Source organism: Oncorhynchus mykiss, chromosome 2, assembly GCF_013265735.2.
Source record: "Oncorhynchus mykiss isolate Arlee chromosome 2, USDA_OmykA_1.1, whole genome shotgun sequence".
In the NCBI taxonomy this organism is placed as follows: domain Eukaryota; kingdom Metazoa; phylum Chordata; class Actinopteri; order Salmoniformes; family Salmonidae; genus Oncorhynchus; species Oncorhynchus mykiss.
In genome coordinates, this window is record NC_048566.1 from 30,084,129 (window position 1) to 30,105,390 (window position 21,262).

Here is a 21,262-nt window from a genome sequence, read left to right on the forward strand (position 1 = left end):
CAAAACGATTCAAGACCAAGGGGTATCATCATCCTCTTCACTGCCAGATTCTATAGGAATGCCGTCTGGAAAGCTGCTAGGAAGAACTCGTTCCTTCAGAGCCATAGTCTGCGTTTCGCCGAGCATCTCAGCCCGGAGGATGCTTACTTCGTCTGAGGACAAGGCTTCATCAACGGTTCAGAAATCTATTTTCATCCCTAGAATCTCACCAGAGGGAACAGATAGATGGTTTCAGCCATGGTATTCTCATTTTCCTTGTACTGATTAACGTTACCTAACAAGCCTCAGGTGACTCTTTTTCGGAACACTCAGGTACCTCAATAATTTATTAGCTTGTTATTATTGTATGACCAGACCAGAAGAAGGTGTATTTTGTTTACAAACTCACGAAGAAGACTGAAAGTTGTATTTATTTTTTATGCATACAGTAACTAAAATACTGTTTTAAAGGGGCATTCAGGTCTGTTCTGACTTTACACAGTTATTGTTCTATTTAGTTATTAATAGTTATTGCCAAGTGAGAAAGGTCTTAGGAACATGTATATGTAAAACATTTTTTACAAAAAAACAATTCTGATCAGTTTTCATATGCACTTAAAATAGTAGGTACTCTTTTATTTTTTAAATTAATATTTTGTATTTTATTGCTACTCCCCTCCCAGTTCATAGGGCCATTTACATTGATATCAAAATATTTACCCTTGATACTGACCTTGATAGAGCATCCTACTAGAAGCTAAATAGCTCGTAATTAAATAATAATATAGTTAAGTTTGAGGTTAAAGATCTGCTCTCACACTTCTTGGGAAAGGGCTTGTGAAGAAAAATCATATTGCAAGAACTGGGAGCTCTTTACATTTGAGGTGTCCAAATACCTTAGAAAATATGGTAGGAATCTTGCTACGACCAGAAGAGCTGAGGAGGAAAAGGTGATCATTAAGATAACTTCCCTTTCTCAGAGGTCCCCAGCCGGCCTATCGGGTGAGGAGAAGATTGAACTGATTGAGTTACAAAATAAACTGGATAATATATATAGATTAAATAAACTGGATAATATATATAGATTAAAAGCAGAAGGAGCCTTTTTTAGATCTAGGAAAAAATGGCTTGAGGAGGGAGAACAGAATTTTTTATTTTTTTATTTCACCTTTATTTAACCAGGTAGGCTAGTTGAGAACACATTCTCGTTTGCAACTGCGACCTGGCCAAGATAAAGCATAGCAGTGTGAACAGACAACAACACAGAGTTACACATGGAGTAAACAATAAACAAGTCAATAACATAGTAGAAAAGAAAAATCTATATACAGTACATTGTGTGCAAAAGGCATGAGGAGGTAGGCAATAAATAGGCCATAGGAGTGAATAATTATAATTTAGCAGATTAACACTGGAGTGATAAATGATCAGATGAACATGTGCAGGTAGAGATACTGGTGTGCAAAAGAGCAGAAAAGTAAATAAAATAAAAACAGTATGGGGATCCTAGTTCTTTAGACGTGAGAAATTTCACTCTACAAATAACACTATCCATAAGTTAAACATTGATGGTGTTATTACAGATTACCAAAAATGAATCACTAAATACTGTAGCAATTTTTACAGGAAATTGTATAGCTCTATGTACTCTCAGGAATGCACATATATGTTTTTTAACTCACTGAATAATGTTCGCTCTATCAGTGATACAGAATCTAACAGTGTGATGAACCCATCAAAATTGAAGAGATTATAGTCTTTCAAACATCGAAAGAACAATAAATCCCCAGATGTTGATGGAATTACATCAGAATTTGACAAATTATTTTCTGAACAAGTAGCTCCCTTCCTACTTGAAGTCTTTTTAACGAGTATTAAAAACAATGTTCTCCCTCCTACAATGAGTCAGGGGTTAATAACACTGATACCTAAGCCTAAAAAAGAAATACTGCTCATCGATAACTGGCGTCCAATTTGACTTCTCAATAATGACTTTAAGATATAAATAAGCCTTACTACTTGCAAAAATAATTAAATAAGTCCTGGATGCAATCATTGATGAAACACGGTCTGGCTTTATGAAGAACAGTCATATTTCTAGCAAAATCAGCCTAGTATTAGACATACTTGACTACTCAGACCTAATAACCGAGGATAGCTTCATATTATTTTTGGATTTTTATAAAGCATTTGACACAGTAGACCATCAGTTCCTCTTCCACTCCCTTGAGAAATGTGTCTTTGGGGATTTTTTCTGTACGGCTATTAAGACTCTCTATAGAAATGGTAACAGCTCTGTCAAACGGAAACATGGCACCTCACCTAGATTTGAAAGAAAGGAATTAGGCAAGGTTGTCCTATCTCTCCGTATCAGTTTTTATTAATCACCCAACTTCTTACAAATGCTTTAACTAATAGTCCTGTACAAGGTATTTCCATAACTGGTAAAGAAATTTTTAAAAGCCAGCTGGCTGGCAATACTACACTTTTTCTGAAAGACGCTAACCAAATTCCCATATCGATCAATGTGATACTATCCTTTTCCAAAGCGTCTGGTCTATATCTTAACATGAATACACGTGAACTCATGGCTGTCAAAGATTGTGACACCTTCATATTATGGTATTCCAGTGAAAGAAGAACTTACATATTTAGGCATAACCATTACTAAGGATCAGAAGTCTAGAGGCTTACTAAATTTTAACCCTCTTATTAAAAAACCCCAGAAGAAGCTAAATCAATGGCTACAGAGTGACTTAACTTTAAAAGGAAGAGTCCTAATAACTAATGCTGAATGTATCTGTCACACCCTGACCATAGAGAGCGGTTTATTCTCTATGTTGGTTGGGTCGGGGTGTGATTTAGGGTGGATTATCTAGGGGAATTGTATTTCTATGGTGGCCTGATATGGTTCCCAATCAGAGGCAGCTGTTTATTGTCTCTGATTGGGGATCATATTTAGGTAGCCATTTCCCATTTGTGATTTGTGGGATCTTGACTATGTTTTTGTATTGTTGCTTTTGAGCCCTACAAGGCTGTACATTTGTTTGTTTGTTTTATCCTCTTTATTGTTTTTGTTGCTGGTTCACATTCTAATAAATTATGATGAACCCAAATCACGCTGCGCCTTGGTCTACCCATTTCGACGAGCATTAAAGTATCTCAAAATATCTTATTGGTGAACCAACTTTATTCTTCGTTATAATTAATTCTTATCACTTTACAATATCCCTGTAACACCTAAAGATTTTGCAGTTGTTTTCGATGCCATTCCCTCAGGTTTTGCTTTATTATTCAGGAACGTGTCAAGAGCTGAACCTACCTTCCATTAACCGTGTTGACTCATTAGTAGGAAAGATTTGTTTCTCTTTTGGTCCATTCAACAACAGAGTGATACGAATCTCGTTTCAGCAGGATGTTGACCTTATGTCATGCCTTATTGGAACCGTTTTGTTGATAGTATCTGTTGGAAAAAGTTTGGATGTTGCCACACACATACCTACTCGTTAACAAAATTAAATAAGTTGCCTTTAAAATTATTCATAAATATTATCTTGCCAACCACTATATGAAGAAGTTTAAGAAAAACATAATCTCAAATTGTACCTTTTGTAATGACCATCCAGAAACGGTGTTGCATCTTTTTGGCATTGTATTCATGTAAGGAAACTGTGGCAAGACATCATTAGATTTATAATTGAAAACATTTATGAAGATTTTACACTATTGTGGAGAGATGTACTGCTTGGATTCTTTACCTACGATATAAATAAGTTGAAACAATTTTATGTAATTAATTCCATTATTCTTTTGGCCAAATTTCTACTCGCAAATGTACATTTACCAACAAAACACCACATTTTCTTACCTTACAAAAATAAATTGAACTGTATTTTAAGACAATTAAACACTCTACTAACAAAAAATATGTTAGAATTATAAGTGTATGTATGTCCCATCAGGTCCTTGTGTAATGTGATATTGTACCCCCTAGCCCAATTATCCTTTGTGTGTTATTTATATATACTTATATTCCCCCATGTACTTTCTGTACACCTTATAGGATGTAGTCTGCCATCAAAATCCAAAGAAGAAGAAGCCGCTGTCAACAGGAAAACACAAGTGAGAAAATGGTGGAACTGAATGTTCTGTTTGAATCAGATGGCGTGTCGAGGGGATATTTTTTTTCACCTTTATTTAACCAGGTAGGCTAGTTGAGAACAAGTTCTCATTTGCAACTGCGACCTGGCCAATATAAAGCAAAGCAGTTCGACACATACAACAACACAAGAGTTACACATGGAATAAAAAAACATACAATAAAAAAATACAGTAGAAGAATCTATATACAGCATGTGCAAATGAGGTAGGATAAGAGAGGTAAGGCAATAAATAGGCCATGGTGGCAAAGTAATTACAATACAGCAATTAAACCCTGGAATGGTAGGATGTACAGAAGATGAATGTGCAAGTAGAGGTACTGGGGTGCAAAGGAGCAAGATAAATAAATAAATACAAAATGGGGATGAAGTAGATTGGATGGGCTAATTACAGATGAGCTATGTACAGGTGCAGTGATCTGTGAGCTGCTCTGACAGTTGGTGCTTAAAGCTAGTGAGGGAGGTAGGAGTCTCCAGCTTCAGAGATTTGGCGACAAGTGTGAAGTGAGGGCCAGCCAACGAGAGCATACAGGTCACAGTGGTGGGTAGTATATGGGGCTTTGCTGACAAAACGGATGGCACCGTGATAAACTGCCTCCAATTTGTTGAGTAGAGTGTTGAAGGCTATTTTATAGAGGACATCACCGAAGTTGAGGATCGGCAGAAGGGTCAGTTTCACGAGGGTATGTTTGGCTGCATGAGTGAAGGATGCTTTGTTGCGAAATAGGAAGCCGATTCTAGGTTTAATTTTGGATTGGAGATGCTAAATGTGAGTCTGGAAGGAGAGTTTACAGTCTAGCCATACACCTAGGTATTTGTAGTTGTCCACATATTCTAAGTCGTGATGCTGGACGGGCGTGCAGGTGGGGGCAGTGATCGGTTGAAGAGCATGCACTTAGTTTTACTTGCATTTAAGAGCAGTTGGAGGCCATGGAAGGAGAGTTGTATGGCATTGAAGCTCGTCTGGAGGTTAGTTAAAACAGTGTCCAAAGATGGGCCAGATGTATACAGAATGGTGTCGTCTGCGTAGAGGTGGATCAGAAAATCACCAGCAGCGAGAGAGACATCATTGATGTACAGTGAGGGAAAAAAATAATTTGATCCCCCGCTGATTTTGTGCGTTTGCCCACTGACAAAGAAATGATCAGTCTATAATTTTAATGGTAGGTTTATTTGAACAGTGAGAGTGTCACGTTCTGACCTTAGTTCCTTTGTTTTGTCTTTTGTTTTTGTATGGTCAGGGCGTGAGTTGGGAGGTTGTCTATGTTAGTTTTTCTATGATTTTCTATTTCTGTGTTTGGCCTGATATGGTTCTCAATCAGAGGCAGCTGTCAATTGTTGTCCCTGATTGAGAACCATATTTAGGTAGCCTGTTTTCCTTTGTGTTTTGTGGGTGATTATTTTCAGTCTTTGTGTGTCTGCACCAGACAGAACTGTTTCGGTTGTTTCTTTGTTGTTATTCAGTGTTCAGTTTAGATTATTATTAAATAAGATGAACACTAACCATGCTGTGCTTTGGTCCTCTCCTTCCTTCCACCCAAGACAACTGTTACAGAGAATAACAACAAAGAAATCCAGAAAAACGCATGTCAAAAATGCTATAAATTGATTTGGATTTTAATGAGGGAAATAAGTATTTTACCCCCTCTCAATCAGAAAGATTTCTGGCTCCCAGGTGTCTTTTATACAGGTAACGAGCTGAGATTAGGAGCACACTCTTAATTAAAGGGAATGCTCATAATCTCAGTTTGTTACATGTATAAAACACACCTGTCCACAGAAGCAATCAATCAGATTCCAAACTCTCCACCATGGCCAAGACCAAAGAGCTCTCCAAGGATGTCAGGGAAAGATTGTAAACCTACAAGGCTGAAATGGGCTACAAGACCATCGCCAAGCAGCTTGGTGAGAAGGTGACAACAGTTGGTGCGATTATTCACAAAAGGAAGAAACACAAAATAACTGTCAATCTCCCTCTGCCTGGGGCTCGATGCAAGATCTCACCTCGTGGAGTTACAATGATCATGAGAATGGTGAGGAATCAGCCCAGAACTACACGGGAGGATCTTGTCAATGATCTCAATGCAGCTGGGACCATAGTCACCAAGAAAACAATTGGTAACACACTACGCCGTGAAGGACTGAAATCCTGCAGAGCCTGCAAGGTCCCCCTGCTCAAGAAAGCACATATACATGCCCGTCTGAAGTTTTCCAATGAACATCTGAATGATTCAGAGGACAACTGGGTGAAAGTGTTGTGGTCAGATGAGACCAAAATGGAGCTCTTTGCCATCTACTCAACATGCCGTGTTTGGAGGAGGAGGAATGCTGCCTATGACCCCAAGAATTCCATCTACACCGTCAAACATGCAGGTGGAAACATTATGCTTTGGGGGTGTTTTTCTGCTAAGGGGACAGGACAACTTCACCGCATCAAAGGGACGATGGACAGGGCCATGTACCGTCAAATCTTAGGTGAGAACCTCCTTCCCTCAGCCAGGACATTGAAAATGGGTAGTGGATGGGTATTCCAGCATGACAATGACCCAAAACACACGGCCAAGGCAACAAAGGAGTGGCTCAAGAAGAAGCACATTAAGGTCCTGGAGTGGCCTAGCCTGTCTCCATACCTTAATCCCATAGAAAACCTGTGGAGGGACCTGAAGGTTCGAGTTGCTAAACATCAGCCTCAACCTTAATGACATGGAGACGATCTGCAAAGAGGAGTGGGACAAAATCCCTCCTGAGATGTGTGTAAACCTGGCGGCCAACTACAAGAAACGTCTGACCTCTGATTGCCAACAAGGGTTTTGCCACCAAGTACTGCAAAAGTCATGTTTTGCAGATGGGTCAAATACTTATTTCCCTCATTAAAATGCAAATCAATTTATAACAATTTTGACATGTGTTTTTCTGGATGTTTGTTGTTGTTATTCTGTCTCTCACTGTTCAAATAAACCTACCATTAAAATTATAGACTGAACATTTCATAGTCAGTGGGCAAACGTACAAAATGAGCAGGGGATCAAATACTTTTTTCCCATCGCTGTACACAGAGAAGAGAGTCGGCCAGAGAATTGAACCCTGTGGCACCCCCATAGAGACTGCAAGAGGTTCGGACAACAGGCCCTCTGATTTGACACACTGAAATCTATCAGAGAAGTAGTTGGTGAACCAGGTGTAATATTCATGTGTAAACATACTGAATTATAATTGGATGCATTTTACCGCCGTATCATACTGTGCTATGATTGGTTAAGACCACCCAGATGGTTAGGTCATGGTCAGTTGATCATGGTTGGAGATACGTGAACATGAAAATGAAAAAATAAAAAGATATGTGAACATGGAAGTTATAGCTAGCTAATAAAGAGCTACGTTAAGAAATATCCTGTAGTACTGCATTTTATTATTTTGTACAAAGTGTGCAAAACAAGACATGGTGTCAGAGTAAAAGGTCTTAAAAGATGGATTTTTCTGGAGTTCCTTCACCTCGAATGTTCACGGGTCCTCCGAAGGACAGAGGAAAAGAGGAAAAGTGCAGCTACCTGCTCCTCTGGATCGGTGAAAAGGGGAGAGATATTTACAACACATGGACACTTATCGAGGCTGAATCAAAGGCACTGAAAATATTTTCACTAGGTACAAATTCCATGAGAAAGTACAGGGAGCTAGCGAGTCTTTTGAACAGTTTGTGACTGAGCTGCGTCTGCTTGTGAAAGACTGTGATTATGCAAACAAGGATGAGATGGTCAGGGACCTTGTTGTATTTGGAATACACTCACCGCGAGGGGGAGAGAGACTTTTGAATGTTGGGTCTGAGCTAACGCTGGACAAAGCTGTCGACATAGCCAGAGTTTACCGTGGAAAAACAGTACACACAGTGAGAGAAGATGAAATGTCAATCAAAGAGTCAAACGCTGATGAACTGTTTATTGATTCAGTGACACAGAAAAGTCAAATATCAGAGACAGAGCAAGCCTTTGCTGACATTGAGATAGGAACACAAGGCACAGAGCTAAAGTTCAAACTAGACACTGGTGCACAAGTAAACATTATTCCTCTGAATAAGTACCACAGCTTGACATCTGAATGCGAGCTACAGCCCACCACGTGCAGAATGACTGGTTATGGTGGTGAACAGCTCCCAGTAAAAGGCACATGCACTTTCAAATGCAAATACAAGGAAAGTGACATGATGCTGGACGTTTACGTTGTTGACACTAGAGCACCTGCAGTGCTAGGTCTTAAAGCATGTTTAGACATGGGCCTCATCAAGCTAGTTTTATCAGTGACAGCACCAGTAGAGACAAAAAATGTAATGGAGGAGTTTGCTGATGTTTTTACAGGAATAGGATTATTCCCAGGAGAATGTACCATTCACCTCGAAAAGGAGCTCTACGCCATTCTGTTCGGATGTAAACGTTTCCATCAGTACGCATATCTGACCACAAGCCCCTTGAGTCAATCATGAGAAAACCACTAGCCGCAGCCCCGCCAAGGCTACAGAGAAGAATGATCCTTCATCTACAAAAATACAACTTGGCAATCACTCCCTGTCCAGGCAAAGACATCCCTGTCGCAGACACACTCTCCAGGAAGTTTCTTACCTATAAGGACAGCAGCCTCAGTGAAGGCATGGACATGCAAGTGCACACTGTGTACAGCAACTTACCAGTTAGTGACACAAAACTGAAGGAGATCCAAGCAGAAACAGAAAAGGACTCACAACTCGCACATGTGAGTAAAGTCATACAGGATGGATGGCCTGATGAGAGGAGAAAATGCCCTCAGAGCGTCTCAGAATTCTGGAACCATCGTGATGAACTATCACAGATCAACGGAATAATTTTCAAAGGAGAGAAAATCATTATTCCTACCAGTCTCAGAGAAGAGATTTTGACAAAGATCCATGCTGGACACACGGGCATGGAAAAGTGCAAACAGAGAGCACGGGACATTTTGTTTTGGCCCGGCATGTGCAAACAAATAGAGGACATTGTTGGTAAATGCGCCATATGTCTTGAACGACGCCCCTCAAACACCAAAGAGCCAATGTTACCTCACTGTATCCCAGACAGACCCTGGCAGGTCGTGGCAACCGATCTGTTCACCTGGAACAACGAGGACTACATCGTAACAGTGGGCCACTACAGCAGATACTTCGAACTCGACAAGCTTCACAGCACCACATCTGCAGCTGTGATACACAAGCTGAAAGCAGCCTTTGCCAGGCATGGTATTGTTGAGACTTTAATATCTGACAATGGGCCCTGTTACAAATCAAATGAGTTTGAATCCTTCACAAAAGCATGGGAGTTTACACATGTCACCACAAGCCCACATTACTGTCAAAGTAATGGCCTTGCTGAAAAATCTGTGCAGATTGCTAAATCACTCATAGATAAAGCAAAAGCAGACAAGAGAGACCCCTACCTCAGTCTCCTTGAATACGACAACACTCCAGTTGACATCTTCAAATCACCAGCCCAGCTGTTGATGAGCCGTAGACTTCGCTCAATCCTTCCCAGCACTAACCAGCAGCTACAAGGAAATGAATGAAAAACGTGCACCGAGACAACAACAACAAAAGCGATACTACGACAGGTCAGCTAGACCACTGCCACCACTGATCGACGGAGAGTCAGTCAGTTAGAATCCAGGAGCATGGCCTCTGGAAGATAACAGTCGTCATCCAGCCAGCTAACACTGAACGTTCATATCATGTCCGCACCACAGAAGGAGCGGTGTACCGCCGCAGTCGTAGTCATCTACTGAACATAAAAAAACAACACACTGATGAGATGAACTGTTCCCCTGAAAGAGAACGTGGTGGACTACACACAGCACAACATACACCATACTTACCTGCAACACCACAAGAGCTGTTGACTGACACAGAAGCATGCTCAGCATCATATCGCACAAGGTCAGGAAGAGAGGTCAAGCCCAGGTCTGTCCTAGACCTGTGAAATATCAAAGGGTGTAGGCGGGTCGCTGCCCTAAAAGAGTTCCAGACTGTAAATTGTTATAGAAAGTTCACTTGAAATGCTTTGGTATTGTATTTGTTTGAAATGTTAAGACGTCATTTATTCTGTGAAAGCTGAGTTGCTGAGAATCCCTTGTTTGAATGTAACAGTATGTTGGATTATTGTTCAGAGTCTATGTTGATTCAGTTGGTGTAGTATACAATATAAATGGTTACCTACCTTGAGTTCAAACTGCAGAGCATGTTTTCAAAAGAAACGCTTAGAATATGTCTACATTTTATTTTAAAAGAAGTGGGATGTAATATTCATATGTGTCAACATACTGAATTATAATTGGATGCATTTTACCGCCGTATCATACTGTGCTATATGATTGGTTAAGACCACCCGGATGGTTAGGTCATGGTCAGTTGATCATGATTGGAGATACGTAGCTATAGCTAGCTAATAAAGAGCTACGTTAAGAAATATCCTGTAGTACTCCATTTTATTATTTTGTACAAAGCGTGCAAAACAAGACACCAGGCGAGGCAATCATCCTCAACACTCAAGGCTGTTGTCTGCCAATAAGAATGTGGTGATTGATAGAGTCGAAAGCCTTGGCCAGGTCGATGAATACGGCTGCACAGTATTGTCTCTTATTGATGGCGGTTATGATATCGTTTAGGACCTTGAGCGTGGCTGAGGTGCACCCATGACCAGCTCGGAAACCAGATTGCATAGCGGAGAAGGTACGGTGGGATTCGAAATTGTCGGTATCTGTTTGTTGACTTGGCTTTCGAAGACCTTAGAAAGGCAGGCTAGGATAGATATAGGTCTATAACAGTTTGGGTTTAGATTGTCTCCCCCTTTGAAGAGGGGGATGACCGCGGCAGCTTTCCAATCTTTGGGGATCTCAGATGATACGAAAGAGAGGTTGAACAGGTTAGTAATAGGGGTTGCAACAATTTCAGCAGATCATTTTAGAAAGAAAAGTAAAGTGATAGTAGAAGCTAGTAAATCCAAGCCTAGTTCGGATATTTTTTTGGTCAGAGTGAGGGTTTTGGATTAATGGAGTTACCTGGAAGATTTGTTTTAAGTCTATGAAAATCATGAATTTGTTGGAGAAGGTGAGCGTAACAAGAAGTGGGCTTATTTTGGTTTTCTGTGTATCAGTAGAACAGACGGAGAATGCTCTGTACTTCAAGAAGATATCGGATTTTAGTGTGTGGCTCTTCGAAGCAGGGCGCCTATCAAGTGGGTTATGTCTGGGGTGGTGCTAGAAGTGAATGCAAAGGATATAACTGAATAATTGGATCAAGTGCTTGGTGCTCACCATCTGACCCACGTGCTTGATACGAGTGAGGAAGCCCACTCAATCCATTCTATTGTTTTTTGAAGAAGAGTTTCTCCCTTCTCACGTGTATTTGAAAAACCTTCATGCCCAAACCCATGCAGTGTGATAAATGCAAATTATTTGGTCAAGTGTGTATCGATGGGAGGAGTATCATATGCCAGCAGAGCACAAATGCTGCAATTGCAGCGGTGAACATGGGCCTTAAATTCTTGAAGTGCCCTTTTAGTGTGAAGGTGGCAAGAATAACAGCTGTCCGGCATGACTCCTATCCTGAGCCGGTGAGAAGAGTGGAAGACATAATGGTAGTAAGAATAGAGACACCAGTGAATATTCCTTGTCAACAGAGGGATCTGGCCTGTTGCATGTTAAGGTGGACTCTGTAGCGTTTATTGCATTGGTTATCAACTGCACAGTGCAAATCTGAGAAAATAGGCATCGTTGTGAGTGTGGATGAATGTGTTTTGGGACTTATGGATTTTGCCCCTGAGGCTGTGTAGGGATGTTATTTGAACTGTGACCGAAGGAGTGAGTTTGTTTTTTATTTAGTTATTGTCTTTTGTATGATGTCGGGGTCCCCCCCACACACACCTTTCCCGCAATATAATATTTTTGTCTCACTACCTCTTACAGTAGGTGGCAGCAATATACAGTAGGTTGTAGTCTGCCATTAAACCTCAAAGAAGAAGAATCCACACACACTAACAAGCCAACGTAGCCGGGTAGAGGGGCACTTTATGTTTACATACCCTACATTACTCATCTCATATGTATATACTGTACTCGATACCATCTACTGCATCTTGCCTATGCCGTTCTGTACAATCACTCATTCATATATCTTTATGTACATATTCTTTATCCCTTTCCACTTGTGTGTATAAGGTAGTAGTTGTGGAATTGTTAGGTTAGATTACTCGTTGGTTATTACTGCATTTTCGGAACTAGAAGCACAAGCATATTCGCTACACTCGCATTAACATCTGCATGTGTATGTGACAACAAAAATTTGATTTGATTTAGAACACTTCTAGCAGCAGAAGTGCACATTTTCCATGTAGATTTCAAGGAAGTTTCCACAACGTCTCACACAATGAGGTAAAGGACATATATTTACACGTATGTGATTTAGATAGCTTTCAATAATAAATCACCAAACGCATTTCACCACTAGTTAAAACTTTGCTTGAGGTGTTCTAGCTAGCTGACGTTAGCGCCGTAAGCGTACGCTATCTTGTGATAGAGCACGCCCCTTATATGTTTATTAATAGTCACTTTTTTTTGGTTTCGTTTTTTGGTAGAATTTTACCCCTACTATCCAATAGTTTTTTTTTAAATAGCTACTATCTTGGCTCATCGCTACAATCCCGTACGGGCTCGGGAGAGACGAAGGTTGATGCGTCCTCTGATACACAACCCAACCAAGCCGCACTGCTTCTTAACACAGCGCGCATCCAACCCGGAAGCCAGCCGCACGGAAACACCGTGCACCTGGCAACCTTGGTTAGCGCGCACTGTGCCTGGCCCGCCACAGGAGTCTCTGGTGCGTGATGAGACAAGGATATCCCTACCAGCCAAACCACCCCCACGGACCTCCCAGTCGCGGCCGGTTACGACAGAGCCTGGCGCGAACCCAGAGTCTCTGGTGGCACAGCGTAGCCACTGCGCCACCAGGGAGGCCCCCCAATACGTCACTTTCAACGTCATTTAATGTTACATCATACGTTTCTTTGTGTTCAACACTTTAAATCAAGTTTATGAATGTGTTGTCACTTCTTCATTTGCCAGAGGCGAGAGGGGTCGAGGTGGCCGTTTTGGGGCTCGCGGGGGAGGACCTGTAGGTAAGCACCTTCTGAAGGTAAGCCCCTTCTGAACACCACACTGAACATTGCAAAGTGTGCGCCCTTAGTAATGTTTGAGGTACATTTATATTTAATCTCAAACCAACTCAGGAAATGCATTGAAATTTGAATGCATTTGGCATTTAGTAAATTAATCTGTGAAATGGCCATGTATGATCTCCTCCATTTGTAGATTTTGCCCATTTGTCCCTCGCATCCCATTTGACCTCTACTTGGTGAGTATTCTTGTTCAGTTTCAAAGAAATGCCATATGTTGTTGTATTAAACACCAAAGTTGTGGTTAATATTACCATCCTTGAGCTTCCACATTTCTTCTCACCACCCTGCTCCACAACACTCTTTAGATGCAAAGTTTCCTTCTACAAGAAATAATTGGACTGATGGGAAGATGTTGCTACTTACAGAATACAACATGATGTGTTAATAATTGTGTTAATAAATATCTATTTCCCCTTGTCTCAGTGTGAAATAGCCTGCCTGAAGCCTGAAGCCTGCCCCTGATGAGACAGCCTTCAGTGAGGCCCTATTGAAGAGGAACCAGGACCTTGGCCCCACCTCTGTTGCACAGGTCCGTGACTAAGCGCACACGTGTTTACATAACCATTTACTATTTTAAGCATGTTCACAAGCAGCAGACTGTACAACTGGAGTAATTCAAGTGAGGTGGCCTGACCAGACACTACAGAAGCAAGTGTCTTTTTTTTAGTTATGTGTCTGTAATATAAGCTGGGAATAATATCCACTTATGGTAATGGTCGCTTTCCTGCTGAACTAGATGCGCCGGCGCAGCAATACATCAACCAATGGTTGCATGCCAAGTCAATCGACTGGGCATCAGTTGCTATATCAGATGATGTGGTTAGCTGTTTAATAGTGTAACGGGAATTTCCATGTGAAGAAAAAAAGCAGGTAGCCATTGAGAAAATCTCTGGTTTATTACAAGTTGCAAAGGAGAGACACCTCCAGAACAGGAGCAGAGAAAATGTCTAACAAGCCTTCTCTGAGAAGGCCCTTCTATATTAATCCTACCATACCAAATGTTCTTTAAACACAAGCCCGAGAGGCTACAAGAAGTCACAACATCAGGGTTGTATATTCATACTGTTTTGCAATGGAAACCGTTTACCTTCAAGAAGCAAATGGAACCAAATGGGGAGAGGCCTACTTGAATTTGTCAAATATAAACTCATTTTTTGTTTGGAGTAAATCGTTTTTGTTGCAAAACATTTAGCAGCAGAATCATCGTAATGAATACACCCCAGTTGCTACAGAATCGCAGTTACCAGGTTTCCATCCTACCTTCTTATGTAAGTAAAGTCCATGACGGATAAAAACATGTTACTACGACAGGTCTGATGGAAACATCCTCCACATACAATCTACTGCAGCCCTCATCCTTTACATACAACTCCCGTTCTGCCAGTCACATTCTGTTAAAGGTCCCCAAAGCACACACGTCTGTCCCTGTGTCGCTCGACTTTTCAGTTCGCTGCAGCTAGCGACTGGAACGAGCTGCAACGAACACTCAAACTAGACAGTTTTATCTCAATCGCTTCATTCAAAGACTCAATCATGGACGCTCTTACTGACAGTTGTGGCTGCTTTGTGTGATATATTTGTAGTCTCTGCCTTCTTGCCCTTTGTGCTGTTTTCTGCCCAATAATATTTACCCTGTTTTGTGCTTCTGCCGTGTTGTGCTTCTACCGTGTTGTTGCTACCATGCTGTGTTGCTGTCATGCTATGTTGTCTTAGGTCTCTCTTTATGTAGTGTTGTCTCTCTTTTCGTACAAATAACTAATTGTTGTAAGATCTGGCATGTGTCTGCAATGTTTACGGGCAAGAACTGTTGTGGCTGTGATGTGGATTTCAAGTGCTCAACAAGTTGTGTGTGTTTATGGCAGTTTGATTTCAGACACTTGGTGGCAGCCTACTCCATAGTTTAGTGGTGCCCGATGTGTTACATCACTCCAGCTGTGTGCTTCATAGACCCGTGTTTCTTAACCCATTTTGAACCAGTATCCAGGTTGACACCAATTAAACTAGCACATTAGAACTGCCATCAGACAGTAGTTTTAAAACCTTTTCTCTCTCTCTCTCTCTTCTAGTCATCCATCTTGTCACTGGTCATCAAAATCACCAACGTCATTGACAACGTCATCGTTTCAGCTGGGGCTGAACGTACCACCGTGTCAGATTTGATCTCAACAGAGAAATAGTTTGGTGAATCCTCAAATGCAGGGATATAGGAATTTCAAACAAGTTAGTTGAGTTGAATATGACATTGTTTTCATACTTTTCTAACTCTAGGAAATTGAGGAAATGAGACGGGTGGGCTCCTACAAGAAAGGCACCATGACAACAGGACACAATGTTGCAGACCTTGCTGTCATTCTGAAGATATTGCCTTCTGGTAAGTTTTTACCTAAATGCATTTATATGTCCCTATTACTTGATAATCACTACTCTGAGGAAATGGGGTAGTGGATGGAACACGGTCAAAACTGACCACTAGTATGTCTGTTTCTCCCAGTGGAGACAGAGACCGCTCTGGCAACCAAGGTGGTGGAGACCCTACGCACACAGGACCCTTTGGAAGGTAAATGCACATCACTTTTCTTTACATTATCATCATCTCCCCTCATCTCCTCTCAGAAACTAATCAAGTATCTGATGCAATTACGCACAATTTTAGGTCTGGATTTCTGAGATTATGACATTGGTAATCTACAGTATGTATTTGAATATGTTTCCCCAGTACTCTCCATGCTGCTTAATGAGACAGGCTTTGAGATCAGTTTAGCTGACGCCACTGTGAAGATCCTCATTGCCACCGTGCCCCTCAACATGCGCAAGCTGGAGCCTGATGTGCACAGTACATATAGTTTAGCGAGGATTAACAGTCACACTCTCACAATGAATGGAAGGATGAAGGGTGGATGGAGGCAGCCAGAGATATGGGGATGGTTTAGCTGTTAACCTTTCACCTCTACCGTCTGTACCCTCTGATCAAAGAAGCCGGTCGCTGAAGTATTGCTATTATAGCTGACGTGAGGGACTAAAACATCCATGTCAGGCAGGTTTAGCCAGATATATTGAGTGATTTTGTCTGCCTCCCTTCTCCACAGTCGATATGAAGCTCTTGCAGAACTCCCTGGCTGCCGTTCGCCACGCTCGCTTGTTTGAAGAAAATGCCTCCCACTCCACGTGAGCTGCCACTGCGAACACCCACCCACCCACCTATGGCTTCATCAGTAGTTTATTTTTTTCCCGGTCAATTTTGGAATGAAATATTATTGATTAAGTGTACCTATCCAAACATGTCAATTTGTGTGTGTGTGTGTGTGTGTGTGTGTGTGTGTGGGGGGTGGTGTAAGTCCCCTGGAAGTTGGACTTACTGGTGAGCCCCATGCACAGCTGTCTGCATACACTCAATTTATCGATTTTATGTTGTATGTCTGTCCTGACCCTATTTTAGCAAACTGGTTGTCTTCGTTGGAGAGTTTGCATGTTGAACCTGAAGAGTGTCCTCATTAGACTTCAGTGTGGGCATAAAATGTGGATTTCCTGGACCTCATGTAGTGGGCATGCTCCTGACAAGCTTAATTTGGAGGAGAGGTTTTGGTTTGCTCAGCAGTTGAATACGCACTCAAGAGTCTCTGGGTGTCATTCATTACCCAAGCAAACTGCACTTTACAAGGCCAAAGAAATGGCCTTATGCGTACTATATATATGCGTACTGGCACAAGATGCTGCCTGCCAGCGTAGTCTGTTTTTCTGTGGTGAAAATTATCGGTTTCTCTCTCTCTCTCTTTCTGTCCAGGGTCACTCTGCACCCTCAATGTGGCCTTCAGGCGGAGCCTGGAGATGCTGTAATCAGGGCTTTTCTTGCCTGGTTCAGCTGGGATCGCAGACCCCTGTGAGAATGGACACTACCGTGTATTCACTGTCATGAACCTGGAGCAACCTGCCGGCCTCTCCATTACATTAAAAAATGTTGTCATCTTATCCAGAGCGATTTAGCAGGAGCAATTAGGGTTGAGTGCCTTGCTCAGGGGCACATCCACAGATTTTTCACCTAGTCGGCTCTGGGATTCAAACCAGCAACCTTTTGGTTACTGGCTCAGCACTCTAAAGCACTATGATACCCGCCAGCCCGTCTCTTATCCTATCTTGTAAGAGTGTAAACTTACACTTTCTGACGCAATCTTGAATTATTGTTTGATTTCTGTTTTTTTTGCTGGTCTAAACGGTAGTCTGCAAGACTAATACTAAGGTATCAAACAATACATTTTCAGAGTGTTCCTCACATTATACCAAGATGCTGACATAATATTTGCTCTATCCTGGACATGGTGTGCCTCACTGCTCAGACCCTGGTGAGGTTGCTGTCTCATTGCGGCTACATGAAGATTCTGGGTCTGGATGGAGACACTAGCCGTAAGTCAACTCACCTGAACACGAGGCATTTGCAGCACTTTTATTAATGATTGAACTTTCTCCCCCACACGCGTTTACCTGTTCTGTCCTCTCTGGTCAGATCTGGTGGTGGAGACATCCACGTGGGATGGAGTGACAGTGAAGCCTTCTGAAAAGGTGTATGAGAAGATGCCGGAGTTGGAATTGGTGGTGGATGATGTTGATGGTGATGTAGAAATAGAGGGCATGGACGCTAAAGAGGGCATGGACTCTAAAAGAGGGCATGGACGCTAAAGAGGGCATGGACGCTAAAGAGGGCATGGACGCTAAAAGAGGGCATGGACGCTAAAAGAGGGCATGGACGCTAAAAGAGGGCATGGACGCTAAAAGAGGGCATGGACGCTAAAAGAGGGCATGGACGCTAAAAGAGGGCATGGACGCTAAAAGAGGGCATGGACGCTAAAAGAGGGCATGGACGCTAAAGAGGGCATGGACGCTAAAAGAGGGCATGGACGCTAAAGAGTGATTGTGGTAAAGGGCTTTATTCAGTTTGTCATTCGACTGTGTTGCATGATCCCCTTCTGAGAAAGGATGGGGATTTATATTTTATTTTTGTACCGTCTCCTACCCGCGCCCAGTTTAAGGGCTTGCTTTGTTTTCAGACAAACCTGATACTAGGAACACAAGGTGTGGCTTCCTATGTTTCATTTCATATCAAATCTTGTTAACAGAAATTGAACTATTTTCTCTTGGCTTATTGTATGTCAAAGATTTTGATTTAAAAAAATGTTTCATTGGAAAATCTTATTTCTATGGTCCACTCCCAATTGATGGTGCTCCAGTGTACAGTTTCTCACTGAGCTGGCTGTCAAAAATGGATAGATCATGTCAGTTTGGTGTCTGAAGATACTGAGCAGCCAGTGGAGACCAGCTGTCTCTGTTTATGCTGTCTGGACTATTACATACAGCGGTGTTGTCACTAATAACTGGGCTTTAATCAATGAACCCAATTACGGAGTCCTTTGACAGAAGAACTGCAAAATGTCATAGTCAGTTAGAGGAGCTGTGAAGGGAGGGGGAGGCAGTAAGCTCAGAGCACTCAGCAATTAAACCCAAGGCTGGCTTATTGAGGTTTTCTCTGGCTAGACGGAGATTGAGCCATGGCTGATAGTATATCATCTATTTTGTTTGATATGAGTGCACAAAATACTATGCTATTGGTATGAAATCTTTAAAGTATCTGTTTCAGTGCTTTCGTAAGCCATTAAACTCAAGGATTTATTCTGCCCCACATATCGAACAGAGCGTTTTCAATATTTTAACTTTTTCTTGAACAATTAAGCTGAAAAAACATGCCGTAGTTATTGTTGATACTCCAGCTGACTAACCACATCCTCTTCAAATGGAATGTTGCAACTGTGGTATTGGAGGTTTAAACTTTTGCATCCTTCTGGGGGTTCCAACCATTCCGAGAAAAAAACATAGTTGGATAGACTACTTTTGTCTCAAAATAACAAAAGTGATGCTGGTGTTTTTCTCTCGGACCTTGACTATGCTTAGCTTTTCAATGGGTTGTTTATTTGCAGTATTCGTCCACTCGTACCTGTATGCAGTTTGAAAATGGCAGATTTGGACACTAATAAGCTTCTAAATTGGAACGCTGTACAGTAACATGCTATACGTGAAATCAGAGCTCTGGCTCTGCGCTTCACAGCTCTATATTGGTTTTGACAGACAGCCGTTCTGAACTTGAGCACCGAGTAGGGCAAGAAGTTGCCCCCATCCCTCCTGCTAATTGGGCAGGTAGCCTAGTGGTTAGAGTGTTGGGCCAGTAACTGAAAGGTTGCTAGATCGAATCCCAGAGCTGTCAAAGTACAAATCTGTCGTTCTGCCCCTGTCGTTCTGCCCCCTCTGGCCTGTTCCTAGGCCGTCACTGAAAATAAGAATTTGTTCTTAACTGACTTGCGTAGTTAAATAAAGGTAAAAAATAAATTACGAGGGCTCTATGTATTTTCAAAGATGAGACATTGACAACTTTTAATAAATACGGCTTTGATGTTATACAAGCAAGCCAAACACCGTGAGTGCAAATGGGCACTTCACATTACCATATGAAACTTGTAATATACAGTGTTCATGTTTATGATCACTATGTTTGTTCAGTTACAATATGTTATGTGGTTATGCCCTGGGTTGTACTGAACAGAATGAGTCCATGTTTGTTGTATTGTGAAGAACATTTGCTGTGGACCATGCATCTGAATGCACTCATGACAACATTCTATGCTCACAAATTACGACCTGCTTCTCTGAATTGCCTTGTGAAAGCATAACACTATAAGATCATATTTTATAACTTTGCTAGTCATATTGGCAATAGAACAAGCTTTCAAATTATGCCCACCTGACCCAGATTGCGATTTACAGTGCCTTGCGAAAGTATTCGGCCCCCTTGAACTTTGCGACCTTTTGCCACATTTCAGGCTTCAAACATAAAGATATAGTACTGTATTTTTTTGTGAAGAATCAACAACAAGTGGGACACAATCATGAAGTGGAACGACATTTATTGGATATTTCAAACTTTTTTAACAAATCAAAAACTGAAAAATTGGGCGTGCAAAATTATTCAGCCCCATTACTTTCAGTGCAGCAAACTCTCTCCAGAAGTTCAGTGAGGATCTCTGAATGATCCAATGTTGACCTAAATGACTAATGATGATAAATACAATCCACCTGTGTGTAAACAAGTCTCCGTATAAATGCACCTGCACTGTGATAGTCTCAGAGGTCCGTTAAAAGCGCAGAGAGCATCATGAAGAACAAGGAACACACCAGGCAGGTCCGAGATACTGTTGTGAAGAAGTTTAAAGCCGGATTTGGATACAAAAAGATTTCCCAAGCTTTAAACATCCCAAGGAGCACTGTGCAAGCGATAATATTGAAATGGAAGGAGTATCAGACCACTGCAAATCTACCAAGACCTGGCCGTCCCTCTAAACTTTCAGCTCATACAAGGAGAAGACTGATCAGAGATGCAGCCAAGAGGCCCATGATCACTCTGGATGAACTGCAGAGATCTACAGCTGAGGTGGGAGACTCTGTCCATAGGACAACAATCAGTCGTATATTGCACAAATCTGGCCTTTATGGAAGAGTGGCAAGAAGAAAGCCATTTCTTAAAGATATCCATAAAAAGTGTCATTTAAAGTTTGCCACAAGCCACCTGGGAGACACACCAAACATGTGGAAGAAGGTGCTCTGGTCAGAAGAAACCAAAATTGAACTTTTTGGCAACAATGCAAAACGTTATGTTTGGCGTAAAAGCAACACAGCCCATCACCCTGAACACACCATCCCCACTGTCAAACATGGTGGTGGCAGCATCATGGTTTGGGCCTGCTTTTCTTCAGCAGGGACAGGGAAGATGGTTAAAATTTATGGGAAGATGGATGGAGCCAAATACAGGACCATTCTGGAAGAAAACCTGATGGAGTCTGCAAAAGACCTGAGACCGGGACG

The 21,262-nt window shown here is 41.7% G+C and overlaps 1 protein-coding gene across 3 annotated transcripts; it reads left to right on the plus strand.

Moving 5' to 3' along the window:
• Positions 1-13,042: 13,042 nt before the first annotated feature.
• On the plus strand, positions 13,043-19,565 carry LOC110486462 (interleukin enhancer-binding factor 2 homolog). 3 transcript variants are annotated; one of them, XR_002468074.2, is made up of 8 exons: positions 13,043-13,320; positions 13,497-13,539; positions 13,787-13,892; positions 15,430-15,734; positions 15,855-15,920; positions 16,450-16,528; positions 17,145-17,761; positions 17,862-19,565. XR_002468074.2 is itself a non-coding variant. In XM_036944998.1 (6 exons), the coding sequence occupies exons 2-5, from the start codon at positions 15,644-15,646 to the stop codon at positions 17,242-17,244; spliced, it is 336 nt and encodes a 111-aa protein (XP_036800893.1). In that variant the 5' UTR covers positions 13,582-13,892; positions 15,430-15,643; the 3' UTR covers positions 17,245-17,761; positions 17,862-19,565. The 3 variants fall into 3 exon arrangements, 1 of the variants encoding a protein (XP_036800893.1); XR_005036193.1 differs by having other exon boundaries at positions 13,043-13,539; XM_036944998.1 differs by lacking the exons at positions 13,043-13,320; positions 13,497-13,539 and having other exon boundaries at positions 13,582-13,892.
• The last annotated feature ends 1,697 nt before the right edge of the window (positions 19,566-21,262 follow it).

Excerpts from the sequence above, each read along its gene's own strand:
- LOC110486462 (XM_036944998.1), top strand. The coding sequence starts at position 15,644 with ATGAGACGGGTGGGCTCCTACAAGAAAGGCACCATGACAACAGGACAC. Across the intron at positions 15,921-16,449 it reads CACACAGGACCCTTTGGAAG|TCGATATGAAGCTCTTGCAG; the intron begins GTAAATGCACAT and ends CCTTCTCCACAG. Across the intron at positions 16,529-17,144 it reads GAAAATGCCTCCCACTCCAC|GGTCACTCTGCACCCTCAAT; the intron begins GTGAGCTGCCAC and ends CTTTCTGTCCAG.